The sequence below is a fragment of the Camelus ferus genome, chromosome 4 (genome assembly GCF_009834535.1).
Source record: "Camelus ferus isolate YT-003-E chromosome 4, BCGSAC_Cfer_1.0, whole genome shotgun sequence".
NCBI lineage: Eukaryota > Metazoa > Chordata > Mammalia > Artiodactyla > Camelidae > Camelus > Camelus ferus.
This window is the reverse complement of record NC_045699.1, coordinates 8,513,687-8,539,670: the sequence shown is the minus strand read 5'-3', so window position 1 is coordinate 8,539,670 and position 25,984 is coordinate 8,513,687. Positions and strand designations below refer to the sequence as shown.

The window sequence follows — 25,984 nt, the reverse complement described above, 5'->3', positions numbered from 1 at the left end:
CCCTGTGTCTGCGGCTGTGCAGTGAGAGGCACATGATGGGGAATGAGTGTGCGTGTGGGCACACAGCCCACCTGTCCTCGCTCAGTCCTCACCCTTGAGTCAGTCCTCTTGAGTCAGAGGGCACTCATGCTGGTGGTGTGGCCACGTGGAGCTGACAGATGTGGGGAAGAGGCTGACCAGTCCTAGGAGATGTGTTTGGGAGCCTATTGTGGGGGAATTCTGGGTCCTAAGGGCCTGGAGTGAGGTCTAGAAGTGATGAGTGAAGAGCGCTAGCAAGCAGGGACCCTGCAGATTCAGACTGTGCGTTGAGGGCACAGTGAGAAGGGGACTAGAGTGGGATCTTCTAAAGTAATGGATTACTGAGCAGTTCAAAGAATGACTTGCTCTCTTGGGATTATAGAAACTTTCCTTCAGCAGGGGTAGAAGTTCCTCACAGTGTGGGGACATGATTATGTCCAGGGACTTTGCAGAGAGAAAGGACTTCAGGGGATGTGTAGGTGTCCTACAAATGGCGTCACCAGGGCTGCCACTGGAATACCTGCTGCTTTATTCACTGAGTTACCCCTCAAACTGCAGGGCGACTTTCAAGACCCTCCTCAGGAATGTCACATCAGCTACAAATAATTCTGACAAGGCATACTGACATTAACTCAAAGTCACTTTGAAATGGTGTTTGGGATGATAAAACTCAACATACAATTGAAATTGACTAGAATCATTTTTTAGGTTCTGTGTATAATTGACACCCTATATATTAGTCTTTCTCTAACAATGACTACAGTCTAAATGGTGCCCCCTCGAGTTGTACAGAGCATGGACCGCACAGCAGTATGCAGCATCCCTGAGTCGAAGTGCACAACCGTCTGCTTAATTTTTCCTACTAAAATGGCTATTCTTCTAGGTGAACTGTGTTAAAATTCTAATTTGAACATCAGGACTGCTTTTACTCGGTTCTTCGTTTAGACTAACCTCGGTTACTCACTAGGGAATACGTGAACAGAAAATTGGCTCAAGTTTCCCTTATTTTAACTATTTTTCTGCTGAAGGTTCAGAAATGAAATGAGAACCAAGTAAACTTGATGGTTTACAAGTTTTACTTTGTCTCATGGTAAGTAAAGGCTAAAAGCATAAGAATTGGCTATGGAAATCCATTTTGTAGTTACTTAAATATTATATCAAAATTTAATTTTAATTCCAAGCAGGCTTTCACATAGACACCCAGTTAGTTCTGACTGAAGAGTAAGTAGCAAATGTTTTTGTCACCAGTTCTTGCTTAAATTAAAAAAAATTTTTTTTTTTACAAATTCTTTTAGGAACATTTTAAAACAGAATATTTTATCATCTTGGTGGCTAAAGACTCACCCCCAAAATTAAATGGATATACTTTTGCATTTCTCTCTGATACAACATTTATTTATAATTTCAGCTGAGAAAGTACATTTATTTTTCTGTATTGTATTAGGGCAAAAAAAAAAAAAAAAAGTTTTATTCTGCCTTGGAAATGCCCTGAAGACCAAGTGGAGAGCAGAATTGTGCTTTGGGTACTATTATTCAGGCTGGTTAATAACTAGTTGAATACAAATAGACCTGCCAAAGCATAGTTTGAAAGTAACCCCCAAACAATCAGAGAATAACAAAAATGCTACAGAAATTAGCTGTTCCTGGAATAAAAATACCAAAGTTGTGATTAAAACGATCAAATGTTTAATAGAAACAGTAATAAAAGGGTGGGCAATAATTTATTGATTGCTGAAGTTTTTCGCACTAAAGAGATTTGTGATTTCTGTTTATCCTTTTCTTTTTTGGAGGGGAATAGGGATTGTGGGCTTGGGGAGAGCAACAGAGTTAGCATGAAGCAAACCTAAAATTTCAGATTTTATTTACCTGTCCTATAAAACAATCTATTCAATTATAAAACCTTGAATATGTATTAGGGGGTTTAAGTGAGTAATTTTTAAACTTCTAATGTGTACTTAACAAGATATCTTTGTTTTGTTTTGTTTTTTAGGTGCAAACCCAAATTATCCTGATGTCATTTATGAAGGTAGCTATCATATTGTCTTTATTTTGTATGTTTTCAAAATGTTCGTCTAAAATGAAATACCATTGTTTCTTTCTCTCCTGATTGATGATGACAACTCTCTCATCATCCCTTCTATGTAAGGACTTCATAACAACTTAGATGCAAGGGTGGCAAAAAAATTGGGGAAAAAAAATCCAAGCACAATTATGTGGATATACTTGGCAAATATAAATGAAGGGAACAGATAGAGTTCAAAATGAAAAAACTGAGACTGAGAAAGAGTACCTAACCACATATGTGGACTTGAAATTTTGTAAGAAACCATTAAGAATAAATTCACATTAATATGTTAAAAAAATAAACAAATAAAACAAAATGAAATAAATCAATTAAAAGAAGAATTTTAAGCTCAGTTAAATACACTTCAAGCATGACAAGGGCCAAAATAACATTTCAAAAATCATTCAATATTGATGACTATTTTCCCTTGATATTTACAGTGCCTGTAAATAGCATTTTCTCTCTCATGCTTGTTCTTGGAAGTAGTAAATCCATTCTGCTGTAACAGACATTTTGTTTCCATAACTGGGAACTAATTACCTGTTTAAAAGCCATGACTACCAAGAAAAGGTAGGTGTATCAGCTTCTGGCTATGACAGTAAACTCAAATCAAAATTATGTTTCTTATATAATGAGGAAGTCTGGCTCACTAACAGGAACCTCAAAGGGAGGGCATGTGTCAAGGGTGGTGAAACCAGCCAGTCAACCATGTCTTCAGGGAATCCAAGTTTTTTCATCTCTGCATTCCCCTGCCCATTGTGCTAGCTTCACTGATGGCTGGTTTCTCTTACAGTTTTAAGATAAGTCACACTGATAGGAGAAAGGGAAGAGCTTCTGGAAGTGTTCCAGAAGAAAAAGAATTTTCCCAGAGACCGCCACCAAGCCCTCCTTGTATTTTATTCAAGATCCAGTTGGGTCATGGTCCATTCTTGCCTACATTACTGATAAGAGAGCTGGATTAACTCTTGATTAACTAGACCCACCCTGGAATTTAGATAAGTTTCCGGTGGGGGTATGCTTGATCCCCTGGAATAAATAGGGATCTCCTGGGAATGTGGAAGAGGAGACACGAGAAAGTCCCCTACATTAGCTTACCAAATATCTTATCTTTCTTTGCTATTTTAATTGAATTCCAGTGATGTTTTACTAAGTGTGAAAATCCATCTTTAACAGGTTTTCAAACTACCTTCATGACCAGGAGGCCTGTGTGGGGAAGTAGCAGGCTGAATTTCAAGACTTGGCTTGAAATTTAAACTTGATTAAAATGTTACATTTATATATAAGGTCTATAAACTCTTTTTTTCTTTAATTTTTATATATATACCCCTTGACATTTTATTTTTAATATAAAACAATTCTGTTTGTCTATTTATTATGTGTGTGTGTATTTAACTTGAGCTAAGTTTAACTAGGGGATTATATTGTCTTTGTCTTCTTAATGCATGTTAAGCTGTATTTCCTCCAAGCTGTGGTTTGGGTGATTTTGTGCATGTGATTTGTGTATTTTTGTTTTGATTTGTTCTGATATGGTTTAAAAAGAGTATCTCAAATTGTATCACAGAAAAATAAGTTTGAATTGTGATTTTCCATTGAAAAATTATGTTTTGGACTCCTCATTTTCAATAACTTTAAGACTCTAAAAATGTCATCTTCCCATTGGCCTCAGATCCCTCTTTGGATCATTGGGCCAAAATGTCGTGATATTAAACTATAGATACTTTTAATGATTTAATTTTGTAACTGGATATAATATGAAGAAGGAAAATAAGCAAATAAATTATATCTCCTAGTGTTTGATTGAGATTAATAAGTTCTAATGCATTGAAAATGAAAATGGGGAGAATATAGTTTTGGACTGCAGAATAAAACAGCAATAGATTGAAAATATATACTTTTTTCTGTTAGTTTTCTTTCGCATTCAAAGGAACACTCTGCTAATACAAATATAATTTAAATTGATTGCCCTGAGGCCAGCATGATAATTCTGCCAAGGGAAGATTAACTGGGGCTGACTTAATAAGGTTGCTTGTTCAGGATGGAATTGAAGGCACCATTTAGAATAAAAATACAGAACATTTATAAACAACATTGTCTTCCATAAGTGTACCGAAAACCTTTTATGACTATCATATGTAATATTACTAATAAAAACTTTGGCTGCTTACAAAAAATCACTTATTTCCATCCTGATCCATGTAGACAAAAATTGATTGGGAAGAGCAACCACATCTGAGATACGGCACTGTGAGAACATATGCTCACGGTTCTAAATGTTGTACTGGTGCAGTCCCTATGTATTTATTCTGAGACTGAAATATTGGTAATTCAGAATTCTCCAAAAAAGTTCAGATGTGGACACAAGTTCCCTCTCGGTGCTGATTCTACATTCTGTCTGGAGTGGCTGTCTCTTACTCAAGTCAGATGCTTCTGCCTCAGGAATCTGTGTTGCTGATTTCAAGTCTGGTTCTTGTCCGGGCTCTGCCACCTTCTTGCCGGTTGACCTTGGACTAGTCATTTACCGTTCCTCAGCTCTCATTCTTCAGCTATAAACCTGGTGGTTAGACTCGATTTCTAAAGACCCTTCCAAGTCTATAACTCTATGACTCTTACATGGCTGATTCTCTTTTGTATTTATATACAAAGTACTTTATCAAAAAAGGAGTATGTTCTTTCTTTAAAAAAATTCTATTGAAGTGTATTTGATTTATAATGTTAGTTTCAGGTATACAGCAGAGTGATTCAATTATATATACACATACATATGTATTTTCTTTTCATATTCTTTTCCATTATATGTTATTACAAGAAATTGAATATAGTTCCCTGTGCTATACAGTAGGTCCTTGTTGTTTATCTATTTTATGTAGAGTAATATGTGTTTGTTAATCCCCCAAAAAGGAGTATGTTCTTATGTGCAAAGAGAAAGCGTAGACCTGGTTTAGAATTTGACTGACAAAGCAATGATGTAAAGATCTGGGCTGAATACAGATTTGGCATCCCACAGCCCCATTGCTATAATGGATCTAACCCAACCGCCAAGTCACATTTCTCTCCAGCCACGCTGTCCGTGGTTTGGAATCTTGTGATTTGTCTTGTTTCGTTCTGGGTTGTACTGTGGCCTTGCGTTTGTATAGCAGCCTGATGACAACTTCATGCTTCCTTCTCTTTCTCCTTTCTCCAATTTAAGACTATGGGACTGCAGCCAATGACATCGGGGACACCACGAACAGAAGTAATGAAATTCCTTCCACAGATGTCGCTGACAAACCTGGTCGGGAACATCTCTCGGTGAGTGGGACATGTAGTTATTCCCAGACTGATTCTGAGATTTTGGATGCTTGAATATGGGAAGAGTGGAGCTGCTTCAATGCCAGTCTTTCAACAAGACATTTTTATCATTCAGATGTAAATAAGGTGTTGAAGTTTGGAGGAACTAATAGGAAGGTTTAAGAGAAGTGATAAAGGTGTCCTGCAGGCTCTGACTTATTGCTAGTGGTTCCTGTTTTAAATATCTGTCCTTTAAAAAGTTATTACTAGAAGAGCAAGAAAACCAGCTTTCTCATTCAGGGACATGTGTAACTATTCCTGTCTCTACACCTTTACACTTCTCTCCTTAAATATTTTAATAAAAAGGTCGGTGCCCACCAAATGTAAGGAATCCAGTAGGTTCTGGAAGAGACTGGCAATAGGAAGATATAAAAATGTGAGTGAAACACAGGTCTATCCATTTGGAGCTTAGACTTAAGTCAGAGATGTGAGATGTGAATGCTAGCGTCTAAAATACAAACAGATGTACACCAGAAATTAACACCACATTGTAAACCAACTATACTTACAATACGATATGATACTATATGATACAATACAGTACAATACAGTACAGTACAGTACAATACAATATATCTAAACAGAGGCTGAGCAAGGCAATGTGAGAGAGAGAAGCAGAGGAGCCCGTGCCCTGTTCCTTCCTGTTGGGAGGGCCAGAGGAGTCTTTGGGGGACAGGTGGCGTTTTCCACGGCCTGTGCAGGAAGCCTGGGATTTGAACACAGAGGAAATGAAGGGAAGGGCATTTTGGGTATGTGAGCAAGAGCTTGCAGTCCTTGATTGGAAGGAAAGTTGTGTTAAGGGCAGCGGTTGGAGGCAAGGCTGGGGAAGTTGGCTGTGCCAGGCCAGGTGAACCACAGTACCAGGGGGTTAGAGGAGCTTTGAAGGGGGCGTGTGTGAGCAGCAGGATCATATCTCCCCAGGACTCCACGGCGGGACTGCTCTGTCATCTGCTCCCGTCAAGACCCAGAAGGTTCCTTCATTCTTTTCTTTTCCTCACTCACGCACACCCAGTTGAATTTCTTGCAGGTTCTGCCTCCTTATAGACTCCAAACCCATCCGAATCTCCTCACCTCCTCTGCCATGGCCACAGGCTAACCCAGAGGTTAGCCAGCTATGGCCCTTGGGTCAAATCTACTTGTTTTTGTAAAGCCTTCTGGCTAGGAATAGTTTTTACATTTTTAAGTGGTTTGGGAAAAAAGTCAAAAGAAGGAGGACATTTCCTGACACATGGAAATTTTATGAAATTCATATGTCAGTGCCCATAAAGAAAAGTTTTACTGGAACATACTCATGCCTGTTTACACACTGTCTGTGGCTACTGCTGTGCCCCACTGGCCTGTGGAGTCGTTGCAGCAAAGTCTGCATGGCCTGCAACAATGGGAACGTTTACCACCAGGCGCCTGTTTGCCACAACTGCTTGTTCCTGGATGACTGCCACCGCCTCCCACCCTGTCCTCTCTCATGCTTGTGATCTCCTGGCCTTTCTCCATAGAGCAGCCTGAGTGACTCTTTTTTTTTTAATTTATGTTTTTTTTTTTTTAAAATTTTAAAAGTTTCAGGTGTACTGCATTGTAGTTCAACATCTGTCTACACCACAAAGTGATCATCCCCACAGGTCTAGTTACCGTCCATCACCAGATAGTTGACTCCCTTTACCCATTCTGCCCACCACTGACCCCCTTCCGCTCTGGTAACCACTAATCTGATCTCTGTATCTATGAGTCTGTGTATGTTTTATTTTGTTTGTTTTCTACAGATGGTATTTGTCTTTGTCTGAATTATTTCACTTAGCATAATACCTTCAAGGTCCATCCATGTTGCCATGATTGGCAGGATTTCATTGTTTTTAGTGACTAATATTCCATTGTTTATATTTATATATATACCAAATCTTTATCCATTCATCTGTTGACGGACACAGGTTGTTTTCATATCTCGGTTATTGTAAATAACGCATTGAACATACAGGTGCATGTATCGTTTAGAATTAGTATTTTCATGTTCTTGAATAAATACCCAGAAGTGGAATAGCTGGGTCATATGGTAGTTCTGTTCTTAATTTTTTGAGGAATCGCTGTACTGTTTTCCTTAGTGCCTGCACCAATTTACAGCCTCACCCTTTTCTCCACATCCTTGCCAAAATTTGCTATTTCTGGTCTTTTCAATAACAGGCATTCTAATAGGTATGAAGTGATACCTCATTGTGGTTTTGATTTGCATTTCCCTATAATTAGTGATGTTGAACATTTTTTCATGTGCTTGTTGGCTATCTGTATGTCTTTGGAAAAAATGCCTATTCAGGTGTTCTGCACATTTTTTAACCTAATTGTTTTTATGTTGTGAGTTGTTATGAGTTCTTTATATATTCATATACCCTTATCAGATACATGATTTGCCAATGTCTTCTCCCATTCATTAGCTTGAATTTTCATTTTGGTGAGAATTTCCTTCACTGTGCAGAAGCTTTTTACTTTGATGTAGTCCCATTTGTTTATTTTTGCTTTTGTTTCCCTTGTTTTTGGGATTCAGATCTAAACTAATGTCAATGAGGTTACTGCCCAATTTTATAGTTTCAGGTCTCACATTGAAGAATTTAATCCATTTTGAGTTAATTTTTGTGTATGGCATGAAATAGTGGTCTAGTTTCATTCTTTTCCATGTGGCTATCCAGTTTTCCCAGCACCATTTATTGAAGAGATTATTCTTTTTCCATTGTATGTTCTTTGCTCCTTTGTTGTAAATTAATTGCCCATATATTTATGGGTTTATTTCTGGACTTTCACTTCTGTTCTCATCATCTGTGTGTCTTTTGTGCCAGTACCACACTGTTTTGATTACTATAGTTTTGTAGTATAATTTGAAATCAGGGAGTGTGATACCTCCAGCTTTGTTCTTCTTTCTCAAGATGTTTTCGCTTTTCAGATTCTTTTGTGATTCCATACAAATTTTAGGATTATTTGTTCTAGTTCTATGAAATATGCCTTTGGAGTTTTGATAGCGATTACATTGAATCTGTAGATTGCTTTGGGTACTACGGATATTTTAACAATATTCATTCTTCTAGATAATGAATACGGAATATCTTTCCACCTATTTCTGTCTTTTTCAATTTCTTTCATCAGTGCCTTATAGTTTTCAGTGTGTAGGCCTTTCACCTTTGGCTAAATTTATTCCTAGATATTTTATTTTTCTGATGCAATTGTACATGGGATTGTTTTCTTAATTTCTCTTTCTTACAGATCATTATTAGTGTATAGAAATACCACAGGTATCTGTACATTGATTTTGTATCCTGTGACTTTGCTGGATTCATTAATTAGTTCTAATAGTTTTTTGGTGGAGTCTTCAGAGTTTTCTCTATATGGTATCATGTCATCTGCAAATAGTGACAGTTTTACTTCTTCCTTTCTGATTTGGATGCCTTTTATTTCTTTTTTTTGCCTTATTGCTATGGCTAGGACTTCCAACACTATGTTGAATGAAAGTGCTGAGAGTGGGCATCCTTGTCTTGTGCCTGATATTAGAGGAAAAACTTCCAGCTTTTTATCAATGAATATGATGTTAGCTGTGTGTTTGTCATATATGGCCTTTATTATGGTGAGGTATTTTCCCTTTATGCCCATTTTGTTGAGTTTTTATCATAAGCGGATATTGAATTTTATCAAGTGCTATTTTTTTATTTATTGAGATGGTTGTTTATCATTCATTTTGTTACTGTGATGTATCACATTGATTGATTTGCAAATATTGAACCGTCTTTGCATCCCTGGAATAAATTCTATTTCATTGTGGTATACAGTCCTTTTTAATGCATTATGTGATATGTTTTGCTAATATTGGTTGAGGATTTTTGTATCTATGTTTATCAAGAATGTTGGCCTGTAATTCTTTTTTTTTTTTTTTTTCCTTTTTTTTTGGTGACCTTTTCTGGTTTTGGTAATGCTAGCTTTGAATGTGCTTGGAAGATTTCCTTCCTCTTCAGTTTTTTGGAAGAATTTGTGAAGGATAGGTCTTAAATATTCTTCGAACGTCTTGTAGAATTTGCCATTGAAGCTGTCTGGCACTGGGCTTTTGTTTGTTAGGAGAACTTTGATTACTGTTTCAATCCCCTTACTAGTAATTGGTCAATTCAGATTTTCTGTTTCTTCATAATTCAGTCTTGGAAGATTGTGTTTCCAAGCGTTTATCCATTTATTCTAGGTTGTCTAATTTTGTGCAAATAGTTGTTCATAGTAGTCTCTTATGATCCTTTGCAATTTTATTTATTTGCATCCTCTCTCTCTTTTTCTAGATGAGTCTAGCTAAAGTTTTATTGATTTTTGTTCATCTTTTCAAAGAACCAGCTCTTAGTTTCATTGATATTTTCTATTTTTTCAGTCTTTATTTCTGCTCTGATCTTTATTGTTTCTTTCCTTTTACTAATATTGGGTTTCACTTGTTCTTCTTTTTATAGTTCCTTTAGGTGTAAAGTTAGATTGTTTATTTGGGATTTCTGTTGTTTCTTGAAGTAGTCCTGTATGGCTATGAACTTCCCTCTTGTAAACACTTTTGCTGCATTCCATAGATTTTGGTGTGTTTATTTCTGGTTTCATTTGTCTTTATGTTTTGTTTTGTTTTGTTTTTCTCCTTTGATTTCTTCAGTGACCCATTGGTTGTTCAGTAGCATGTTGTTTAATCTCCATGTTCTTGTGGTTTTTCCCATTTTCTCTTGTGATTGATTTCCAGTTTCATATCATTGTCTTTGGAGAAGATGCTCTATATGATTTTAATCTTCTTGAATTTTATTGAGACTATTTTGTGACCTAACATTTCCTTTCAGCATGTTGGCTATGTCCTGCACTCCTTTCTGGCCTATAAAGTTTCTGCTGAAAAATCTACTGACAGTATTGTGGGGTTTCTCTTTATGTAGTAAGTTGATTTTCTTTTGCTGCTTTTCGGATTTTTTTCTTTATCCTTAACTTTTTCCATTTTAATTTTAATGTATCTTGGTGTGTGTATTTTTGGGCTCATCTTATTTGGAACTCTCTTGGCCTCCTGGACCTGGCCTCCTTCCCCAGATTAGGGAAGTTTTCAGCTCCTGTTTCTTAAAATAATTTTTCTGGCCCCTTCTCTCTCTCTTCTCCTTCTTGGATCCTTATAATGCAAATCTTATTCTGCTTGATGTTGTCCCGAAGGTCCTTTAAGGTATTTTCATCGAAAAGTTTTTTTATTTTTGTTTCTTTGTCTGGGTAAGTTCCATTGTTTTGTCTTTTAGCCACTGATTTGTTCTTTTACCTCATCCAGTCTGGAGTTGAGCCCCTCTAGTGCATTTTTCAGTTATAACTTCTGTTTGGTACTTTCTTATATTTACTGTCTCTTTGTTGAGAATCCCACTGTGTCCATCTATTCATCTCTTGAGTTCAGTGAGCATCTTTATGACCACTACTTTGAATTCCTTATTGGGAATATTGCTTCTCTTCATTTTGTTTAGTTCTTTTTCTGAGATTTTGTCTTGTTATTTTGACTGGAACATATTCTGCTGTCATTTTGCTTAATTCTCTGTTTGTTTCTACATATTAAGTAAATAAACTATTTTCCCCAGTATTGAAGGAGTGGTCTTATTTAGAAGATGTCCTGTAGAGCTCAGAAGCGTAATCCTGCCTGGGCACCAGAGCCAGTTACTCAGGGGATGACCCTTATGTGGGCTGCATGCATCCTTCTGTTACAATGGGGCTGCGGCTGCTGCTATGGGGCACTGGGGCAGGGCTGGCCCAGGATGGCCACTGCTGCTGCAGGGCACTGGTGGGTGGGGTTATGGCTTGGCCAGCTGTGAGACCTGGCTGAAGCATAGGGGTGGGCAGGGCTCTCAGTGGGGCACACTCACTGGTGCTAATGGGTTAGAGGGAGAATCCCAAATGGAGTCTGCAAGGTAGCCTGAGATTGCAAAAATGGCTCCGGCCAGTGTCTTAGCCCCTGGAGAGCATCCCAGCTGGTTCTTGCCTCTCTGGCAGAAGGTTCAAGATTAGTAAGTGGATCCCCTTCACTATGGTTCATGCACTTTTTGATCTGGTGTTTTTGTGCTGATTTTCAGGTCAAGTGAGGCTGTGCACAAGCCCTGTAAAAGTGGGTTGTCTGTTTCCCGCAGTTCTGTAGGTTTTCCTGGGCGTATTCCCTATTGGTTTTCAAACCCAGGTGTTTGGGGGGTTCATCTCTCCTGTGCAGGACCTAGAGGTTGGGGTGCCTGATATGGGGCTTGAATCCCTCACTATTCAGGAGAAAGATCTCCTGATTGTGGATTGCCCCTGGGGTGTGGATTTTTCCCCTTGGTGAGCTTGTATCTCTACCTCTCCCACCTGTCTTGATGCTCACCTTTTCCCTTTGTTGTGGGGGCTCTGTTCATCTAGCTTTCAGGGCCCTTTCTGAGGGAATTATTTCATATTTAGTTGCAGATTTGTTGTGTCCATGGTAAGAGGTGAGTTTAGGATCTTCTTATACCACCATCTTGAACCCACTCCCCTGAGTGACCTTTGTAAAGCACACATCAGATCACTTATTATCATTTTCAGAGTCTTCCCAATGCATTGTAATAAAACAGTAATTATAGAAGCCCAGCTGCTCATGGTGGTAAATAGGGCCATACATAGTTTGCCCTTGTCTGTCTCTCTGGCGTCATCTCCCACAGTCTCCTCACTGCTTACCTACTGTCGTTTTTAGTGCTCTCTTGCATGCTCCAGGCTTACCCTGTCTCACAGCCTTACCATTTACTCTTCCCTCTAGGAGGCATGTAATTCCCAGTGGTCATCACACGGCTTCAGCTAGAGTGGCCAGCAGACAGCCATGACCCAGTTTCCTTTTCTTCTGAGCAGTTATTATTGTGCATAATTACCTTGATTATTTGTTTACACTTAAAATCTTTTCCCCTTCCTTAGACTCTTTAGTAGGATTCTTGGTATAGGCAACATGGTCAGCATTTTTCATGGCTGTATTCCTAGTCCTTAGAATAGTGTCTGGCACCTATCAGATGATGAGATTAATGATGAATACTATAGAATGAATTGCAGATCAGAGGGATTGGAAGTGGGGTGCTGAGTTAGGGGTCTGGTGCAGTAATAAAGGGATGTGATGCATATTTAAACCAGGACCATGGCAGCGGGACCAGGAGGCTCGTGAACAGATGTGACTCAACTACAACCCAAAACATGCATATTCAGTATTTGGAGACACACAAACACATGCACACATTTCTGCAGATGACTGTATGCGTTACATGGAATAGCAAGGACAAATGGCGTGGTAAATCAACTGCAGAATGTTTTCTCGTTCCTGCCTTGTGCAATCTATTTCAGTTTTTTATTCTCATACCAAACCACTCAATGTTTCTTGGTTTAAGAAAGTTGTTTGTATATGTAAAGAATCCAAGGAGCATGTGTTAAGCCCACAGATGTGTATGTATCCCAATTACTAAAATTTATATGCCAACTTCAGTTTCCTTTTTTGAATCCAAGTGATAAATTTAAGCCCCCGATTGGCATATCTCGATGTTTGAACTGTCTATAGTAGGGTCACTTGGAGGGCAGGATCAGCAAAAATAATCTTCGTTGAAAGTCTGTATGTTTTGACTCCACCTGTGGCCCCTTGAAATCCGTATGAGGGATACAAGGCAATGTTTTGTAGAATTTTTAAAAAATTTAACAATTATGTGCGGATCAAATATTTGATACATAAACAGATCCTGATCACAGGGAAGGTTAGATTAGAAGAGTTTCAGAGTCAGAAAGCTGATACAGAAGTTAAGGGTGTTTTCAGAGCATTTGGAAGTCAGGCTCAAACACTCACCTCTCTGGTCCAACAAATACTCCTCACAAACCTTGCCGGATTTTCAGAGGAGAACAGCTCCTTTTCCTGTGCTGAGAGATAGCCTCAGGTAAAAACCAACCAAACAATCAACCAACCACACAAACAAACTCACCCCTGCTTATTTCCCACCTGAAGACCCCCCCACACACACACACATAGTACATGAAGCTCTGTGTTTATCAGATAATTGGTGTTTGAGGAAATGAGTCTTCTCATTGTCACAGGAATCTTTGTTTATTAAAGGATTCTTTACATTTAGAGCTGCTTCAATAGGTTTAAATATTTGTTAGCAGGTCATTAGCCGCTTTTCAGGAGTAGAACTCATGCCCATTTTCCAGATTGACTTAGACATTCTATAAAGAACTAGTGAGTGCAGGGTGGGTTTTATTATTCCATGTACAAATGAGGTAGCAGAGGCTCGGAGAAGTGAAGCATTGTTAGCTCTCACAGCTGGTAAAGGCCAGGTGTCCTGTGCACATGACCCAGGTCTCGGGAATGCCAGTCCAGTACTTTCCAAAGCGGGTAAGAGACTGCACTGTGGTTCTGTGGAGAGGTCCTGAGATCCAGGGCAAGTCCTCCAACCTCTCTCCACCCCAGTTCCTTATCTATAAAATAGAATTTGAACTTGGTTATTGAAGTATTCTTTAATCTGCAGAAGTCTGGAATTTAATAATAAGGTAGAGAAACTTGTAGATAAACTACTATGATCTTTTTCCTAAGGGAAATGTTAGTTAGAAATAAGGATTAAAAAGAACCCACTCAAAATCATTAGGTAAGTTGGAGGGAAATAATCTTGGTTAGAACAAGTTGATTTATGACTAGTCTTTGAGGAATCACCAGCAATCTGTTTGTATGGAGGCCACAGAGACAGAGTTGAGTCTGCACTCAGACATTTGCAGAAGCATTCTCTGGGAGAGCCACTCACAGCCGAAGGACAAGAGGAGAGCGTTGTTACACCTTTGCTCTGCCCTAGCCAAGTGTTTGGCTTGTGCTCTGTTCTGTGCTTTGTGGCTTATTCAAGGCCGTCCCCGTCTGACCCCACCTGCAGGTGCAGCAGGAGGAGTAGCCATATATTTTTATTATCCTGCCTTCACTCTCAGCTACACGCTTTGGAAAGGCCGTATAGTGGATAAATCACACTTGATTCCAATCTCAAGCTTGAGACATGTGATCTTGGGCTGCTTGTTTATTTTCTTCTAAATCTCAGTTTTATCATTGTTACCATCATAGCCAACATAAGTTATTACCTGTTATAGTAGGCATTGTTTTGAGCCCATTATCTGCATTAGCTGATTGGGGATTTATAACAACCTGCAAAGCAGTATCATTGTAGTCCCTATTTTCTACATGAGGATTATGAGATGCAGAGAGGTTAAGTCATTTGGAAGCCATGCAGCTAGTTAAGAGGTAAATTTAAATTTCAGTCTCAGGAAGAATCCATATTCTTAATTTCCACTCTACACTGCCTTGCACTATGAGCTGGGTTTATCAGTCAAGATAAGCTATGCAGCAGTAACAAAAATCCCCAGATTTTAGTGATTTGAAACAACAGAGGTTTATTTCTTGCTTCATTGTTGGCTGGGTGCTCTGTCAACCACATCCTCATTCCAAGATGAGACTGACAAGGAAGCCACCTTTTGGAAGGTTAGCATATAATACAGCACAGAAAAAGAGAGCACCACCCTTGGCACTATTAACGTGGTTCTTACTGTTGAATTATTCTTTGTTGTGGGGGGCTGTCCTAGGTACTAGGATGTTTAGCAGCATCCCTGGCCTCAACCCACTGGGTGCTAGTAGAACCCTACTCCCAGTGGTGACAGCTCCAAATTGCCAGATGTCCCCTGGGTGCAGCACTATCCCTGGTTGAGAACCACTGCCTTAGTCTAAGATCTCACAGTAACAATGAAACCCTCCTGGCAGTGACACAAGTCTCAACTCATTGGCCAGAACTAGTCACATGAACCCAACTCACCATAAAGAAGCCAGGAAGTGAATCCTACAAAGGGAAACACAAGGCAAAACAGAAATGTCTCGGAAACAACACTAATGATGACCACAGATGGGGACAATAAAAATATGCAGATTAAATGAAACAATGAAACTTCAGCATTTGAGTCAGTATGGGCATCTAAGACAATTTAGAGCAGGAATAGGCAAACTATGTCCAAATCCAGCTATCCATCTGTTGTTGTAAATAAAGTTTTATTGGAACATGGCCACACCTGTTTGCTTGCATATTGTCTATAGCTGCTTTCACACTACACCAGCGGAGTTGAGTCGTTGCAACAGAGACTAAAATATTTACTATTTGACCCTTTACAGAAGAAGTTTGCCAACTCCTGGATTGTAGAAACAAGATTTTTTTGGGGAGGGGTAGCAGGACTTTGGGGTGAACAGCAAAAAGGGAAAAAGATGCATAGCTCTGTGTCCATCTTAGTTGCTAAATTGTCAGTATGCACTAAGCATTATGCATTGTGCCTCTGTGATCTCCAGCTTGGGCTTGTAACAAGATTCACAAAGGTCTGCATTACTCTCTCTATTTGTATGATCCACATCTAGCAATTACACTTGTAAATTAAAAAAAAAAAACACTTTGTATTGATCTTTCTCATACATAGAGAAAAGCCCACATATCATAAGTCTACCACCCAGCGTGCTTTCACAAGCTGAACTCACCCCAGGTGCCCTCCTGCTCCCTTCCAGACCTACTCACCACTCCAGGGCACCCTGTCTTCTAAGAGCAACAATAGCCAACTTAAAAAAAAAAAAAGTTCTATTATGGACAGTTTGCAAACATGTACAGCAGTAGAGGGAATAGAGAAATGAACCCCACTGTATCTTTCACCAGCTTCAAAAATTACCAGTATTTTGTCATTCATGTTTTATATACTCTCTCTCTCCCCTCTCTTCACATAAGTAGGTGGGTAGGCAGGTACATAGGTAGATAGATAGGGAGAGATCAAATATACATCTGCCTATGTGCTATATGGTAATATAGGATTATCAGTATATTAATCTATATAATATCAATTGGACACCCATTTGTATAAGCTTTAACTTATGCTTTCTCATTTGTAGAGTAGGGATAAAAATAGGGCCTACGTATTTCTTCCTAGAGTTGTTGAGGATTAAGTGAATTGATATCTGTAAAGCTCTTAGAAAAGCAAGAACTAAGTATTCAGTAAATAGTAACTGTCTTCATCATCATCAGCGTCATTGGGGTACAGGGAATAATTAGCCAAGTCCTCACTGCCCTCCCTTCCTTTCTCCAGGTCTATGCTGTGGTGGTAATTGCATCTGTAGTGGGATTTTGTCTGCTGGTAATGCTGTTTCTGCTGAAGTTGGCAAGACATTCCAAGTTTGGCATGAAAGGTAAGAAGGGTTGTGTTTATTTTACTTCTTATGTGGAATCATTTTTGGCTTGTGACTAATGCTAATTACCACCAAAGAATGAAGCAGCTAGATTGATGATGACTAGGGTTTAAGGCTGAAAAAAAACAGCAACAAGGACATGATACCACAAATCAAGATGGAGCGAAATCATATTGATTTCTCAGCACTACCCACTTTCCAGGGAGGACGGTTGTCGCAGAAGACACAGAACTGGTTTCCTGAGTTTCAAGTGACTAATAAGGATAGAAGCAAATAGTGCCTGAGTTTTACTTTGCCTCAGAAAGGCAGGTAAGGCTGAGTGGCAGCAGGCTAGTTATGGACACATGTATTTCGGGCAGAAGGGTCCTTTCTGCCGTACGTTTGATTTCCAGAATTTCTGTGGTATGCCTTTTGTGTTGCTACTGCTTTTTCAGATTCTCATCTTTTGGAATTTAAAGTGTTGGGAAGCAGATTAAGAACAGCCGTTGGAGGGTCATTGAAGCTTTGCGAACGAGTGACTTTTCATTTTAGTGGAAAGGTTCCAAGTGCTGGATGAAAAATTAGTTTATGTTGTCCCCAAATAGACCATTGGTTTCTTTTAGAGGACTGAAAATTCATTTGGGTGGGGAGAAACTTATTTCAATGTTCTTGTGATGTTAAGTAGCCAAGAGTTTCAGTAATTGAGCAACATTTGCTCTGAAGTTTAAACTTATGTATTGACTCACCTTATTGTTGAATTTTATGTGGTCTCCTGTAAATGGCCATTAGCTTGGGAAAGTTGTGAGGAAGGTTTAGTGGTGTCTTAATTGTTGGGGGAGACAGTCTGATGGGTTTTCTTGATCTTGTAATGGCTCATTACAATTTCTATTGGTGTTGCTTGCTTAGTTGCAAGTGATGCTTAAGTAGCAAGAAATTGTCCAGCATACACTGGACTCTGGGCTGGATCAGATCTATTTCTGATATTTTCTTCTCTCCCTTTGTTGGTGCTCATGACCAAGAGTCCCAAACCTGAGCTGAATGAGGATGAGGAGCAGTAAATTTAGCCTTAAAAACCCCTAAACCTCCTCCTGACTCCCCCTTTGTCCGCTGATGCTTGGCGTATCTTTTGAAAAAGGAAAGATGTCTCATTCTCCAGTTATAACAAGACTTGGGAGGGAGACTGTATACGACAGTGATTTTCATTAATCCTTTGGTGGTGGTTTGCAGGCTTGACTTTGCCTCAGAAACTCCTGGAGGGTTTGTGAAAGTACAGATTTCTGGGCTACCCTGAGAGTTTCTGATTTAATAGGTCTGTGGTGGGCCTGAGCATTGGCATTTCTGACAGTTCCCAGGGGCTGCTGATGGTGCTCTTCCCCAAGCATTCCTGGAGAATCACTGTCCTATGGAGTAAACCTGGGCGCTCACGTCTCTTTCCGAGTGTGACAAGGTGTGAGAGAGGCATCACAAACCAAACTCACCCATGGCTTCAGAGTCCTTTCTGGGTCCCCATGTTCTGCCAGTGCCCAGGTCTGGGCTGGGCTACTGCGCCTACAGGCTAGGCTGCATGTCAGCCACCTACCACGGCATGCTGTTCTCCTCATTCCTTAGAGGCACTTGGGATGGATGTCCCCCAGCAGAGATTTTACTGGACAGAGCCAGATGCTAGCATGTTCACTTTCCTGTCTTGAGGATTTAGTCTGAAACTTTCATCTCATGGGCTCTTCAGAGAAAGGATCTGTCCAGGTCCTCTGGGAGCTCAGAAACGCTTTGAGAACCCTAGGAGCAATATTTGGGAGTCACTCCCCACCCCAACTTGGTGTTAAGAAAACAAGGGGTGGACTGATGTGTGAGTGTGAACACACTCTCTGTAGCCCAGTGATGGAGGACAATAAAAAGCAGGTGTTTTGTTTCAGAGAAGATTGTATTTGATGTTGTGACTCCGTCACTAAGACTGAAGCAGTGTTTTATTTGGATAATTTGGGGGACCACCGTGAAAGCACCTACATTTTCCGAGTATAACCTAAGGGTACCCTTAAAGAATTGTCAAAAGATTTTGCTTAACCTTGTTGCAGAGCCAGTAAATGACTTCCTCCAGGCAGTAACTACTACAGCATATGCTTTACGCCCTTATTTTTAGATATAAATAAGATCATTTTTAAAAATTTGTCTCAGAGACTCACATTCTTGTTTAGAATAGCTTCTTTTTCTATTTTTAGCTACATGTCTGTCTGTGCCGTGATTTGAACAAAATGGGCCTGAGCTGAGGTTATTGTCTGACTAGTCAGATGCTGAGCTGATAATCTGGGTGAAAGAAGGTGAGGCTCATGCAGTGAGTGTGAGCGAAACTGCATAAAAGGTGGGGTTTAACAGTTAATGTAAGTTAATGTAATTTAAATGCTATTAGAGCTGGGATGACTGCTGAAAAAACATATGTCTTAAAAAGGGAAGAATATGTAAAAACACAATTATACTGCCTGAAATAACCAGGAAACATGTCAGTTGTGATTTCTGAGTAACAACAGTACAAAATGTATGTCACCTTGGCCAGAACCAGTGGCTTGGTTCCATATGAGAAGCCCATGGCTGACATGCAAATGAGCTACTCCAAATGTAATTCTGGCCCCCATAAGCAGCTTCGGGGACATTCTACCCCCATTCGTATTCCTTTGTCTTGGAGACAGATTGAGACTGAAGGATGGCAGCCAGGCTACCCACAGATGTTTCCAGCTTTTTGCCCATCCCCAGCATTGTACACTTCAGCATCCACTGTTTCAAAAGTAGCAGTGTTGGGATTATAAATTACAGTTTAATACTATTGTTTTGATGGGCCCAGGGTAACACAAACCAGAAATCTCTTAAAATCACACTGCAGCTGAATGCAGGGCAATGCAAGCTTTACTGGAACCCAAATATCATTGATGGCATTGCTTTCCATGGGAAGGTGATCTCTAAATTCCAGACCAAGGAGTTAAACCTAGATCTTAGAAGACAAGAGAGAGTCTTCGGGGATGGTCTGTGTGGCTGTAAGCTTCATAGGATTTTTTCTGTCTGTTCTGTCAGTTCACCACAACTGAATCTTGATGGTGCAGTCTAGAACGTAGAGGCCAGACTGTGAACTCCATGTCGACAGAGTTCATATTGGTCTTGTTCACCATTACTTACCCAGTGCCAAGGCCCAAGTTGGCAGTTTTTAATGGATGGAATGTTAATTCCATCAATATTAATTATATCAATATTAATTGATGGAATGAATGATCACAGAGTTTTTAATTTCATCCACTTTGGTTTGGTAATTGGAAACCAGTTACTATTTGGAAGACAGCTCATATGTGAATGACTGAAGAGAGATCTTAGACTTTCTCTAAGTTTCTAAACTTAAAAAAAAAAAAAAAAAAAATTCCAGGTAAGTAATGGCCGTAGACAGGAAGTTGATGCTCTGTAGGTTTTCACACACTGTTTTAAACAATGATTGTTGTTTAGGTTTGGAGGATTCACATTAACTTTCCATTTTGCACATGAGTGCCTTCAGTTTCTGCTTCTCTGCCTCTGAATGTTCGGCCTCAGAATATGGATCTTTGTCCAGCTCTGAAGCTGGCAGGAGTGCCAGGTGGTGGCTCCCATCTTGATGTTAACCTAGAAATTATATTGCATTATCCCTTGACATGTTTTAAGCCTCTTGTTGCTAGTGTCCAAAAGACTACCCGCCCTGTTTCAATAAAGATGTCAAGAGGTAGAGTTTACCCCAGTCCATTTCTCCATGCTCATTTCTTTTGGTTTTTGGTTGAATATCTAGTTACCATAATTGCAGAGCCTTGAATAAGGCTCCTCTGTTAGTGCTTGGCCATCTGCATAGGGATTACTCATACGTGCGTTTAATAGGGATGCATGAACTATGTAACACATCCATCTGAGTTGACGTCTATATCGATACCCCGTAGGTAAATTCATAATTTTATCCCTTGTCTTTGAAGACTGCCTCTGATTGATTTTGATTTTAATTTTCACTGAAATAGTGCTCAAGGACCTTTCCAGAGCAGCTTTATTGCCAAAGGAACAGGCAACCAGCCCTTTGAATGCTCTCATTTCTGTTGTAACCGAGTCTTGTGTTTAGTTCTCACATTGCTTCCTGGCTCCCTTTCTTCGCTGAAAATGGAGAAGTGCCCATAAAGGGGAAGTGGAAGCATCTAGGGGCACGAGGGCTGCCAAGTCTTCTGAGAGTGCTTTGCGTTGGGAGCCCTGCCTGATGGCGTCAGTGGTGGGCAGGGTTGGGGAAAAAAGGCGAGCCAGAAGGGCTGAGAGGGGTTGGCATTCATCTTGCTGGTGAAGAGTAGTTGTGGCCATCAGCTTTCTGTTCCTTGTGTTTCCTGATGGAAGTCCACGTACGATACTTATGCCCTAAGTCCTGATGCATCTTGGTCCTTTGAGACAAAATTTCAAAGTGACCTGAAGAGATCTCATAGGAGGAACTGAAAGAAGAAGGCTTTTCTCTCATCCAGTGTTGAGAGCCCGCAGATTTCCTCTGCAGCCTCCGTCCCTGCATGTAAACTGCTCATATGCCTTCATTCCTCCTATTCGAGCAGTGGATATTTCCAATTTACAATTGACTGAAAAACTACGCTGCCTGGGAATGCAAAGCCAGGTTTTAACTCCAGATTCAAGGTCCCCACTTGGAAGTGTCTCCTCTTATAAATGATCTTCTAAATGTCTTTCAACAGCACCCAAAAATCTGGTTATTTAAAAATAGTCATAAACATACTGGGGCCAAAGCTAAAGGGGTTGAAGGTTAAAGCCTTTTTATATGAGCTGAAAACAATTCTGGAAAATTTAGATCGAGTTTAACAGATATTTGGATCAGCTTTTAAAAGAGAGGAAAATGTGAGTGAAAGCCAGAAACACAGTTATAGAAACATCTGTAAGAACAAACTGTTTTCCATAGGCTCCCCCTCAACATACACACTATTTTTTAAAGACAAATAACATCAAAATATTATAACAGCAATGCATGAATGCCTTCTTGTTGTTCAAAATTTCAAGCACTTTAGAAACACATAGAGCAAAAAAGTGGAGGTTCCTCTTCACCCTTCTCTCCCACTCCCACTCCTGGGGATAACCTTCTTTAATCATTCCCAATGTATGTAATATGTCAATAATATAATAGTGGAATTTATCAGAAGAAAAGAGTTAGCCTGGATGTTCCTCTCTTGTCATTTGGAAACATTATATAAAGCATTCCCCCTTACGCTCAGGAGGGGAACATCTGCTATCTGAAGGCTCTTACTTCTTGTAGCATCACCATGTAGGTTATGCCTAAGTGAGGGCAGAACATGCTTATTCCTTGCAGCATTTTGAAAATAGGTCTCAACTTTCAGGAACTGGCTCCATCAGGTAGGACAGGAAGCAGCAGCAGCAGCAGTGTTTTTCCCATTAACTTTGCAAGTACACTGTCCTCGAGCTTTTAAAATTCCCTGCCTAACGTGGGCATCCCATAAGCCCAGTGTGATTCAGGGGAGAACTCAGGTTTGCCTGTAATATAGAAAGTGCAGCTGTATTGTTTAGGGACTTCCCACACTGCTAGTTTCACGAAATGGTAAAGAATCCCTTAAGAAATTAGATTTTGTGCTTAAGAGTCAGGAGAACTTGTCACCCACTCCTTGCTCCTCCATAAATCCTGTGGTGAACTCACTTTGACCTCCTCACACGGATCACGGCACACTTTAAAAGGGACTTTAAAAAGTCTGCTACTTTCCTTCTTTTCCCCTCTTCGTTTCTCTCTCTTTTTTTTTTTTTTTTAACCTTTAATTTTTCCCCCTGCCATTTTGTCCTTGCACATCTCTGTGCTTCCCAATTCTACATTTTTCCCTCCTTGTTTTGGTTTTCTTCCTCCTCATTCCTAGCATCTGAGTTTGGTGGACAAGCTTTTCAGAATTTATGAAGAAGACAGATAATAACTTGGCTTACATTCTAACATATGCTCTGGTTTTATCCTACTTTATTTTGGGCAAGCATACTGAATGACTAGGGGAATAAATTTAGCTCTAAATCAGCGGAACTGTCACGTGGTCATTCAGAAGACAGCCTGTTTGAACACTGCACATCCTTCATGTTTGTAAGTTGTTAACTCTTAAGTCTTCAAACCAAGGAGTAAATAGAAATATAATATTGGAGACTTACGAATCAGACAAGCTTAAGTTCAAATCCCAGATCTCCTACCTGCTAACCATAATTTTGAGCAAATGTTTAAACTCTGTAAATCTTAGATTCCCCTTTGGTAGAGGGAATAATACCCATCTCTCAAGTGATTATAAGAATTAAATCAGTGCTTAGGTTAGTGCCTGGCTCATTGAACTAACTCTACAAGAGGTAGTTGTTGTTCAGATTTATGTTGTAGTAATAGTTCCTAAAGGAAAAGAATATGTGGAGAGTCCTGTCTGAATTTGTACTGAATCAGAATTGAGGAAAAATGTCCCGAATGTATACAGTGTATACAGAAGATTTATTAGTTGAACTTATAGAAAAATTTATAATTTTAGTGTGTCTATGTTTTATAGGTACATGTTATGAATATAAAGTTGCTGAAACCTATGCTTATTTTAAGCTTTTCAGCCTTTAAAGATACTACTTATGAATTAGAGCAAGTTCTTAATTTTACTGTCCTTTGAACAACTCATTGTTTAAATTGTTTTGGGATTTATGAGAAATCCATTTTATTTATGAATTGATTTGGTGTGTAAATCTTACTCGTTTCTTCTGGGAGGGGCATTTACTGTAGCAAAAGGGCAGAAAGAGCAGGCAGGGGTAGGATGAGGACGGGAGCCATCTTCCCTCAATAACCATCGCTTAAATTTAGAAACTTGGACTCATGGAGCGCCTGTTCTGATGTTCCGTCCTTTCACAAGGGGGGATTGCAACTGCTAAGATGATTTCTTTTAACAAAATGGGCTTTAATTTCTGATGTATTTACAGCCTGCCAGAGAGAAAGAGAGGGATTCTGGAGAAAATAAATTCTTCCTCGTGCAATTGATTGCCACCTCTATTATTATAACCACAGACCAAGGTGCTGCATTTCCTATGAGAGAAGGCAAGGCTTGGGCAGGCAAATGGCCGTGGAAGATCTTTGTTTTTATCAAGACATCAGCAAAAATAGAATTACATTGGCTTCTTCTGTGATCTCTTAGGGGCTTTAGTGGTCTGAAGATAAAGAGAACGAGAGAGAGACAGAGAGAGAAAGATCCATTCTAACTCCTCAAGTGTTTCATGAGAGATTAATATCTGAAGGCAGAGGACTCATCTCAGCCCTGACCAGTGAGAGTGGAAGGAAGGAAGGGGCCGTGAGCTCTGGGTAGGAGTGGTGCAGGTTGGGAGGAGGTTGGGAATGGGGTGGTGTTTCTATTCACAATCATGCCTGTCACCTTTAGTAGTTCTGGCAAGACTTGAATAGAGTCAACCAGCCAACTGAGCCTTTCCCACACTTACCTTCTGGATCATCTGTAAAAAAAATTGTATGATGACCAGAAATAACAGTGCAGGACCAAAAGGCATCTGAGAGTCTCCTCCAGCTGTAATATCTACCATCCTGTTATAAAGCCATTCAGAACAATCACACTCTCCCTAGAAGAGTCCACCATGCACTTTGGGTGATGGCCTTTATCATTTTGGAGTGTAAAGATACAGTCTTTTTTTTTCCTCCACTGGTTGGAACCAAAATCTGTGATTGATGTATGAAATATTGTGTCTGTATGGCCAATACTAAATAATCCTGGGTATGTTTTCAAACTTATGGTCCTTTCAAGAAAACATTGCCTCTCAGTCATAAACAGAAGCTGTTTCTTATGTAGTTGACATTCCCAATAACTGTGTTCACTATGAATTTTCATTAGCCTATGTCCTGGCAGGGGGCACCTGTGGCATCCCAGCTCGAGAAAAGAGAGGCAGCCCTGCCCAGCTGTCTCTTCCTGGAATGGTGTGGGTTTTTTAGGGAACACATCAACAGCTGGTCTGTTTTCCAACTCTTTTGAGTCAAACTTCATGCATGGCTTTATTATTTCATTTGAAATAAATCTTTGCAACAGTAGATTTCTCCATATTGAAAATCCCCACGCATTCCACAGGCCATAAATAATTCCTGTGTTTATTACATGTAGCTATGAGTGAGGACAATTGCAAGGTGATTTCAAATGTACATGGACGTGCATATCCCGTGATGATGTATTCCTCACACTATGTCTCGGTTCTTCTGTGATGCTATGACAGGAGGCAGAGGAACAGTCAGATGCCTAGGATATGATGGAGAATGGGGCAGATACCTGTCTCAGGCACAGACTGTCAGATGTGTGACTTTATTTGTCTGTAGTTCAATGAGATACCTATTTTTTGCCCTTTTTTCACTCAGTGCCAGAAATTTAAACTCTGCCATTCTGGGTAATCTCAGACAGTTATGGGCAATCACAGAAAATTCGGTATTTATCCCATGGAGTCCAGTTCTCTCGTCTCCATTTCCTCAGGTGGAGTGTGTGCCTTGGGGATTCAGAAGTGCCACAGCCTGGGGGGGGGGTGTGTCTGTGACCACTGGTGGACGTTTCTCCAAGTCAGTGGCTGCTGTGCTGTGCCCCTTGTCCTCGGCTACCAGTTGGTGCAAGTCTCAGCTGTATGTCTTGTGTTCCTGACCAGGGTCCACCACCTTCCCACATCCCTCTGCCAGGATGTCCTTGAAGCTTTGGGGACACAGGAAACCCTGGGAGACTGGCCTGGGCCCTCTCTGCCTAGACCTGGATGTCCTCCCAAAGCTGCCATTGCAGGCTTGGGAGTGGCCTGACTTCTTGCCACTTTTCAGGTCCTTCCAAAATGATGTACTGGGGGTCCCCCTTTTCTTGAATCTCCAGACTTGACCAGAGGTTCTGGGGGGTCCCAGCCCCCATGTTTAACTGGGGGCACATTACAGGGTTCCTCCATCCTGCATCTCACTTATTTGTCTTCCCTCTGACTCTTCCTCTTTCCCACTGGGGACAGAAAGACTATGGTGCGCAGTTTTTCCTGACTTCATCTTCTTCCAAATAACTTTTTCATGTATGTGAATCTTGTTTTTTTCCCTCCAATTTTTTATTATGAAATCTTCAACATGAAGAAAAGTTGAAAGAATATTACATCTATATACTTAACACCTAGATTCAACCTCTGTTTAAGATTTTGCTGTTTGATAATGAGTTGCTCATATCATGTCACTTCATGCCAGCAAATGCTCTAATACCATTATCACTGTGTGCAAGAAAGTTTAAAAAAAAACTATAAATATAATGAGGAAAGGAATATTATAACTGAACCACTATGCTGTACACCAGAAACTAACACAACATTGTAAACTGACTGTACTTCAATAAATTTTTTTTAAA

At 39.9% G+C, this 25,984-nt stretch overlaps 1 protein-coding gene across 6 annotated transcripts in view; it reads left to right on the top strand.

Annotated features, from left to right (window-relative positions):
* The window catches only part of NTRK2 (neurotrophic receptor tyrosine kinase 2), a 327,573-nt gene that overhangs the window by 64,887 nt on the left and 236,702 nt on the right, over positions 1-25,984 (top strand). For all 6 annotated transcript variants that reach the window (XM_032477492.1, XM_032477491.1, XM_032477493.1 and 3 more), the window contains 3 exons: positions 2,009-2,044; positions 5,271-5,371; positions 16,520-16,619. In XM_032477492.1, the coding sequence (XP_032333383.1) occupies positions 2,009-2,044; positions 5,271-5,371; positions 16,520-16,619 (237 nt within the window). The remainder of the gene's footprint in view (positions 1-2,008; positions 2,045-5,270; positions 5,372-16,519; positions 16,620-25,984) is intronic.